This window comes from Parambassis ranga, chromosome 10 (genome assembly GCF_900634625.1).
Source record: "Parambassis ranga chromosome 10, fParRan2.1, whole genome shotgun sequence".
Classification (NCBI taxonomy): Eukaryota; Metazoa; Chordata; class Actinopteri; family Ambassidae; genus Parambassis; species Parambassis ranga.
The window spans coordinates 5,947,814-5,956,619 of NC_041031.1; the positions used below are offsets into that span (position 1 = coordinate 5,947,814).

Consider the following 8,806-nt stretch of genomic DNA (forward strand, 5'->3'; position numbering starts at 1 on the left):
AATTGCATGAAGTATGTGAGGCGTGAAAAGTTTTGAAGCAGGGTCAAAAATAGGCAAAAAATGGCCACAAAAGTCAAAATGGCGGACTTCCTGTTGGGTTTGGAGGGGGCGTCCAAGAGACTTTTTTGTGCGTCTTGGGGTGATACACATGTGTGCCAATTTTCATGATCCTGTGTCAAACTGGCCAGAGGGGCTACGCGTTAGGGCAAAAAATACAGGGCGTTCTTTTGTAATGGCGAATGGTCAACTTTGAGGCCACGCCCCCACCACACCGTAAGACTTTTGTAAGAGTTTTGGAATGCGTCTATTCCCTATGGTGTCCTCAGTGGACACACTGATTTTCAGCCTGATTGGATGAAGTATGCGAGGCGTGAAAAGTTTTGCAGCAGGGTCACAAATCGCCAAAAATTAACAGAAATTTCAAAATCGCGGACTTCCTGTTGGGTTTGGAGGGGGGGTCCAAGAGACTTTTTTGTGCATCTTGGGGTGATACACATGTGTGCCAATTTTCGTGACCCTACTCAAAACAGGCCACAGGGGCAGGCAGAAAAACCTATGAAAACACAACATTTTGTGTAGCCAGTAGGTGGCGCTCTGTCAAAGCCTCAATATTGTTGTATAGATGTGTTTAGGGTCAGACTCTGATCATACATGTGACATTTCGTACAGATCGGACAGAAAACGAAGAAGTTATAGAGACTTTCTGTGTCCTCAGAAATGGTCAAACTTTGAGGCCACGCCCCGGCCACACCGTCAGACTTTTGTAAGAGTTTTGGAATGCGTCTATTCCCTATGGTGTCCTGAGTGGACACGGCGAATTTCAGCTCAATCCGTTGAAGTATGCGAGGCGTGAAAAGTTTGGCAGCAGGGTCACACATCGCCAAAAATGGCCACAAACCTTCAAATGGCGGACTTCCTGTTGGGTTTGGAGGGGGGGTCCAAGAGACTTTTTTGTGCGTCTTGAGGTGATACATATGTGTGCCAATTTTCATAATCCTGTGTCAAACCGGCCAGAGGGGCTACGCGTTGGGGGCGCTATAGAGCCATTTTAATATGTGCATTTCAAAAGTCAGCAAATTGCAAAATTTTTCGGGCGAATGAATTTTTCTACCAAGTTTGGTGAGTTTTTGGGCATGTTAAGGCCTCCAAAAATGCGATCTCGGAGGGGGAAAAAAAAAAAAAAAAAAAAAAAAAAAAAAAAAAAAAAATAATAATCCTAAGGGTTTCAATAGGGCTCTTGCACCATTCGGTGCTCGGGCCCTAATAATAATCCTAAGGGTTTCAATAGGGCTCTTGCACCATTCGGTGCTCGGGCCCTAATTATATATTTCAGAAAATGAAACCAGAGGCATTTATATGCTGAGAAATGACTCCAGTGTGTCTGAACTGTTTAGATTTTAACTCATAATGTTCATGTTTATTGATTTCACATACAGACTATTCTTTCCAGATAAACAAATGTACAAGTCTAAATTTCAAAATGTCAAGGCGCCCCTTTAAGAGCACATAGGGTCTATCAAAATCTAAACACAAATCAACTGCACACAAAAAAACAGCAAAAAACATACTGTGTAAAACATGTGGTAGTTACAGAGAAGAGGCGAGCATACACACTGTACATCGGGGATGTTTAGACCTGAATAAAACAGTTAACATTTGTCATTTCAAATGGAGTGGATGCAAAGTGAAAAATTAACACCGTAAAGTTACTTTTGTTCTTCCGTTGACCTTTTCAAAGTTCAGGTTAGGTAACTCTATGACGTAATGCAGGCACATTTACACATTTAGTACAGTCTTCTTGTATTACTGTAGCTAATTTAGCCACATGATGCTAACCTACTGGCAAACAAATACCCTAGTTATTTGTGAACGGTTACAAAGGTGTAAGGTGTGTATGTAGAATAAGCAGTTTAGAAAAAAGATCAGTGGATGTTATCAGAGCCCGGCTTTGGTTACAGCCACAGGGTCCGGGTTGCATTTATGGAGGTTAAAATCTCTTCAAGTCACAGATTTGCCCGTTTGATTAAAAAATGAATAGTGCTCTTCCTGTCACATGATTCAGTAATAACTCCTTGATCGCTGCTGCTACTGGTAAACACATATTGAGAGTATGACAACAGTTAAAGAACAACATAACCCTCTGACCTCTGGACTTATACAGTGTGTTGAATTAAGTAGGTCATCAGACACACAGCTTGGAGGGAACTCCACTCCTCAATGCTCACTGATCTGATTTTTTTCCACATATGGCATCTAGATATAGTAATAGCATCGCTTAAAAGTAGGCTACACCAATAAAATATGGTAGTATGGTGCTGCTTTATCAAATAGTCACTAGATCGATGCCTCTTTTACACAAATGTCTCATATCTTCAACGCTGAGTTGTGCACAGTGTCCTCCTCCACCCAGCTGGCAGCTACCTCACTACACTGCCTTCTGTGTGTAGAGTATAATAATAAATTATGGCTTTCTACATCATGCAGTCTGCATCATCTGTTGCTTGGACACTCCTGGATTTAACACAGGCATCAGGCTTAAACCTATGCAGCACACCCTGGCTTGGCTGTGTAGCAGCACAAAAGCCTCTTATTATGTATACAGGGGTATCTCTCTGAGACTGGAGGCAGTGATGCTGAGGCAGACGGCACGTCTTTTAAGGCCTCTACGATACCGAACATGGAAATGAAAAATAAAAAGAAGAGCAATGGTAATCTGCACTGCCACAGGGAAAACATTGATAGGATAAAGTTTACATCAGGAGTGCTTAAGAAAGGGGAGCCTTGCCTGTCACTTCTTCACAGGCGTGTGCACTCCTTCTAAAAGGTCCTTACAGCTTCTGAATCGATAAGTAACATGCTTGCCTAACGACCTATAAATGGTCTGCTTTCAGGAAACATTCTTGTCAAGGTCTTCCTCTGTAGGTCCTTTGAGCTCACCTAGACCTGTTTTTAATGTGTACATATCTTTCTGGTGCTATCATGCACGTGTGATGTGAAGTTTGACTGTATAAATAAAGGTTATCTCCACAGTGCTTCAAATTTCTGTGAGACTTTTGCCTCAATGCTTCTTTAAAACAATGATAGAGGCAGCATTTTACATTTTTAAGGCAGTAGAAAAAGGTTGAAAACAGATAATTAAGGATGTAAGAGATAAAACTGTTGGAGTGTGCTGTTGTTAGTAATGACTGTGCCGAGGCCAGGGCTGGTTTTGTAAAAAAAAAAGAAGCTTTGCATTGAAACTGTTGGTTTTGAATCTCAGATTGTGTCTATATGCTTAAATGAGAGGAAGAATTTCTGTTGTATTGTAGAAGGCAACGTCATCTCAATTCTAAATCAGTCCTAAATTCACTACTTTCCTTAAAATCCTCAAGAACAAAAATACTGGCAATGCTTCAGTCCCTTGCACAAGCTTTAACCCCGTCCCCCTGCTGCTCTTGGTGTCAGCTCCAATGCCCCCATTCCTGCAACCAAAACCAGGAAAAGTTGCACTTCATTTTAGTGATCCCACTTTGCCATCATCCTCCCTCTCCTCTTCCTCGACATGTACAGTTTACTCTCCTCTCCTCCCCTTCATTATGCCTCCCACTCCTCCTTTTTCCTCAACAAGGACAGCTACTCTTTGTTTCAGCCTCTTGTGTGAGCCGCACTCTGCCGTCCTCTCTCTCCACGTCTCTGTAGAGCAGGGATTTCTGGGCTTTCAGGCGGCAGGCCAGGGACATAAAGATTGAGTCGACGTTCTGACTTTCCTTCGGGTCCTTTGCTGATGTCTCAAACAGCAGCATGTTGTGGGCATCTGCGAATTTTAATGCCATGTTGGAGGGCACCTGAAAAAAACACCCAACAAATGGCTGTGAATTAGATAGTTGAATAAAAAAAAGTATTAAAATCATCATTGCAAATGAACACTAACCTGTATGTGTTCCACAAGGTCACACTTGTTTCCCACTAGAACTCGAGGGACTGATGCTGACACTCGATGGCCGTTACACTCCTAGAATACATCAGGGTGAAGCTTTAGAAACTGTGGTACCATAAACACTGTAAATATGAGCAGCCAAGTGGAAAAAATGCCTGCTTCAAATACAGTCTTCTGTAAGACAAAACCAATGGAAACAGATCCCACAAAAATGACTTAGGTCTCTGTAAACAGAACTTTGTTTCCTGAGGATTACACAGCAGCTGTCAGGGTCACAAGGTTACAAGAGTTTATTTTATTTAGCAGTTGTAGTGGAAGTTATTACAGTAGTACTGGAAAACCAGAGCAGTGGTTACCATTGTTACAGCATGTAGAGGGTTGCAAACCACGCATCAGTGTCAGTGGATAATAAGTAGTCTTGGGGGGAAGGAGGCAACACTGATGGTGCCAAAAGAGAACATTAAGTAATGCCCTTCCATAGTGTTTAGTTGTCTGCAGTGTTGTTACTAACCTCTATCCATGTCTGTAGGTTGCGAAAGGAAGCCATGTTGGTAACATCATACACAAAGACAACTGCATGGACATTGCGGTAGTAGTGCTCCACCATGGATTTACGGAAGCGCTCCTGGCCTGCTGTGTCCCACACCTGCACCTGTAGAGAGAGAGAGAGAGACGACTGACAGTAAGTCTGTGTTTTTATGTGACTGATCATCAAACAATCGGCTACAGACGCCTGAAACTACATTCCACAATGCAGATGTCCTGGCCTAGTTCACATCTATTCAAAGATTTTACCGTTAACAATATAGGTAAATCTAGTGAATAAGAAAATGAATCTGGATCTGGTATCAATGAGTTGCCTTACAAGGACACTGTGTTACATCAACAGGAAACAGAGCTAAATATTCCAGGCTACAATGTCTCAGGAGAGCACCGTTCGACAGCATGACAGCCTTTCTACTTAATCGTTAACAGAGGCTTCAGGAAGCGTACCAACATTAAACAGGCACAATTGCAGGTTTAATACCAAAACAAAGTGTGTAGGCTGACAGGCCCAGTTCATCACTTTTGGACAGACCATTATGCCTGATTCCTGATCCAGATGCATGCAGAGCTGCTCAGCAGCATGTGGTGTTTCAGCCGGACAAAGGCATTATATTTGCACCCTGCATGAAATCTTAAAAACCAAAACAAATAAGCTGAATATTATTTCTTCAATCTGTGTAGCCAGTACCACCTGGTATATCAACAGCCCAGGCCTGCAGCTTAAAAGGACTGGTGAATTATCTTCTATTACCATTTGAAAGGACTTGCCCAGCATTTCAGCCCTTAGAGCCTGCATGCTGCATAATTGGTGCTCGTTATATCAAAGCTCAGTGTGTGTCAAACACTGATGTGCCCCTATAATTTGACAAAGATGAAGAGAAAATTCCATTTTATGGCAATTTCTATAGGTGTCCTTTTCTGTGCATTTTACTTTGTCATCAGCTGTAATGTTTTCTTTTAAAAACAAGAATGATATAAACAATGAAATAACCTAAGGATCCTTTAAAACCTAAATTCTTAGAAGTAAGTGGCGAAATAAGGAAGAAAACATTACAAAAACAACACCAGTTCACACTTCATCTTGATGTCAAGATGTCAACAAACATTCGTGTCATTATTTTGACACCTCAGTAATACACAGTGCACGGCTCTGCTATTTATTTATTGCATATATTTATAATGTTTCTTGTTGCAGGGGGTTTTGTTCACCTGATGGAAGACTTGAGAGTAAATCCCTGCATGTTAAGTTGTATATTTATATAGCACTTTTTTCTACCTACTCACAGGCACTCAAAGTGCTTGTGAGCAATTTAGGGTTAAATATCTTACACAGAGACACAGCAACCTTGCAGTTAGCAGACAAGCGCTGTTAATCCTGTTTCTATAAACTCTGAGTGATGATTTGACTTGTGTTGACATGGTGGTGGTTTAAAGAGAACCCTTGTTGTACTTCATAAGTTCACTACAGAAGCAATGTATGCATGAGCCGGGTGACACATTGAATCGTAGCTTCATAATGACCCAATCTTCCTCCCACCATTACCTAACCAGAAACTACAAAACCGACATGTGGGCAACACAGGGAGGAAGTAAGAGAAGGATGTTTACACTTTATTACAATTCTGATTGCGTATAGCAGGTGTTTTGGGGCCAGAGTTCAGTGATTTAGACACACTGACCTCATGTGTAAAGATGACAGTGTATGAGTGTTTGTGAGTCAGCATTAGGGGGCATGTGGAGGTTGCAGACAGACTACTGAGACAGAAAGGGGGGAGGGGAGGATACAGTGTCGGTGGTTCCACCTTACTGAGTGTGGGGAGGGGAAGGTGTCATAGTTACACTGACAGATCGACCATCAATAATGACTACATAAAAATGTTAAGAACATTCAAATCTGGTGAAACTAGCCTGTAAGTCTGCTGTAGTCTGACATTGATTTTGCTGCTTCTGTCATTATGTATCGCTCCTTGTTGGAAATCATTACATTTTTATTTCACAATTATCAGATACCTTTACATGCAGTACAAGGGCCCATATAAATGAAAACGTATTGGTATCTTGTGACTGATACAGTATAAACACCTGCCGCGCCGCTTATGTCATCATATGCAAACAAAGATTTGTAATTTTCAAGCAGCAACCTCGTCTGATTTTTCAAAGGTATATAGTTGTGGCAGTAAGGTTTCATAAATGTAATGTATGTGTAAAATTCTGTATTTCCTATTACAAAAATATGTGTAATTGTTTAGAAACAAATGTAAACATTGGAAATCCACAAAATGCCTGCTATAGGCCACAAACATACAATTGATTTTGTTGTTTTTTTCCCTTTGCTGCTTCCAAAATGTGTTGAAATTCTCCATCTTGTCCCACTAGGTGTTCATTGTTGTTGTGGAGTGTGGTCTGTTGTTTCAGTGAAAGAACAGGGCCTGTATCAGCAGACTTTAAAGTGCAGCTGATGAACAGAAAAGGAAAGGAGGGGGTGGGAGTGAGGAAACACTTCTAACCAGCATCCAGCCCCTCCGCTGCTTTTACCTTGATGGTCTCCCCTTCAATCTCCACCGCCTTCTCCCTGAAATCCACGCCGATGGTGGCCTCGGTCTTATCAGGGAAGCTTCCTCCGGTGAAGCGGAAGGTGAGGCAAGTCTTCCCCACATTGGAGTCCCCGATGACGATGATCTTAAAGATCCGCGTCTGGATGCTCAGCTCCAGGGAGGAGGTGCTCAGATCCACGGAGGATGTGATGCTCGGGGCGGCATCGTTACTGCTGCTGGCTCGGCTCCGACTCGCTCTGTGTAAATCCATGGAGGATGTCAGGATGGTGACATTGTCATCCGCTCGGTTTTTTCTTGCGACTCCTCTTCCACCTGCTCCTCCTCCACCAGCACACGGAGCTCGGGTCTTCTCCTCCTCCGGGGAATCGTTAGTCATTATACCGGAGGAGGCGATGCGCAACTCGGTGTGCGTGTGTGTAGAGAGGAGAGGGGGGGAGGACGGATGGATGGATGAGTGAAGAGAGGATAAAGGAGGAGGAAAGAAGGAGGAGACCGTGCAACAATGCCGACGGTGCTCTGTTTCAGCAGCTGACTGTGGCCTTAAAGGGAGAAGCATTGTTTAAAAAGGAAAGAAAGGAAAGAAAAAGTACATTATTAGCTGATGTTTACAGAATAAAGCCCAATAAAATATCGAAACCTGACAAAGATGCCACATAAGAATACAACAAAACTACAAAGTTTTACTGTCAAAAACCACATGTGGTCATTACCAAAAAAATCCCCTTACAGCAATAAAAGTGTTTGTTCTTATATCACATACATTATATGTTTACTTACAGGTGAGTCATTCATTATATTGACTGTTCAAGTTAAAATTGCTGCTCAGGTCTTATACCTGACTTGAATGTTAGTTGAAACTGGTCCCAGCCAGCCACAGCAGCACATTTCTGCTCATACACTGATGCACCAGTTACCATAAAATGGCAAAAATGATGTTATAACATGTCAGTCACAGAGGCCGTGTTTTTACATTATTATTATTATTCTTTACATTATGCAGACCTGGCCTTTGTATTTTGCTTATTTTGCATATTTTTTTAAATGCATGACAAGAAGACCACATTTACCACTACTCTACAGCAACAAAACACCTTCTTACATGTATACGCAACTTTATGTAAATGTAGAAACATACTAAACACATGATCAATGGGTTACCTCTTGGACACTGAGATTATTTTGGGGACATGAATTTCTTCAGGAGTTGCAGGTTGTAACAGAGAAACTGAAAGAGATTTTCTCACACTATCTGGTCACATGATCTGATCAGCCAGTCATATTGTCACATTCCATTAACCAATGTGGCAGAGATTTGCTGTGTCCCCAGATTCCAGGCCTGATTAACATTAGGTGAAGAACAACAATTCCAGCAAGAAAGAGAATACCCTTTTCAGACAATCTTAGTATAATATTGTTCTTTTAAATAAAGGCATTGAAACATTTCTGTGGTTTAGGTCAGTAGAAAAGAAATAATACTTTGTCATATTTTTAAATTCTTCTCTGTATGACTTATTTATTGTTCATTCTCTTCTGTTTCAGACAAGCAGCCATGTTGTGGTGCAGAGTTCTCACATGCCTGGGTGACAGCGAGGGATGCAGGGAAAAAGACCTAAATGAGCATGTGCTGAGGTGAACCTAGACTCAGTGACTTCACAATCCCTAAGTTTCTTATTTGTTTAAAGCTCAGTCATTTTGTTTAGATAGCACGACAGAGGCTTTATCATTTTAACAATGTAATCCATCCAGTAGCTCCCTATGAAATGTCGACCAACCAGCCATGCCATATTTT

General features: G+C 41.7%; 1 protein-coding gene across 1 annotated transcript; it reads right to left on the bottom strand.

The window, feature by feature from the left end:
• Window positions 1–1,417: 1,417 nt before the first annotated feature.
• On the bottom strand, window positions 1,418–7,460 carry rab33a (RAB33A, member RAS oncogene family). Its single transcript, XM_028415873.1, has 4 exons — window positions 6,998–7,460; window positions 4,428–4,568; window positions 3,911–3,991; window positions 1,418–3,824 (listed from the first exon to the last, which is right to left on the bottom strand). The coding sequence occupies exons 1-4, from the start codon at window positions 7,391–7,393 to the stop codon at window positions 3,600–3,602; spliced, it is 843 nt and encodes a 280-aa protein (XP_028271674.1). The 5' UTR covers window positions 7,394–7,460; the 3' UTR covers window positions 1,418–3,599.
• Window positions 7,461–8,806: the final 1,346 nt, after the last annotated feature.

Bases quoted from the DNA above. Each gene is read 5' to 3' on its own strand.
- rab33a (XM_028415873.1), bottom strand. From the start codon at position 7,393: ATGACTAACGATTCCCCGGAGGAGGAGAAGACCCGAGCTCCGTGTGCT. The intron at 3,992-4,427 runs GTTAGTAACAAC...GATGTATTCTAG, and splicing joins ACCTACAGACATGGATAGAG to GAGTGTAACGGCCATCGAGT. The intron at 3,825-3,910 runs GTTAGTGTTCAT...TGTTTTTTTCAG, and splicing joins ACCTTGTGGAACACATACAG to GTGCCCTCCAACATGGCATT.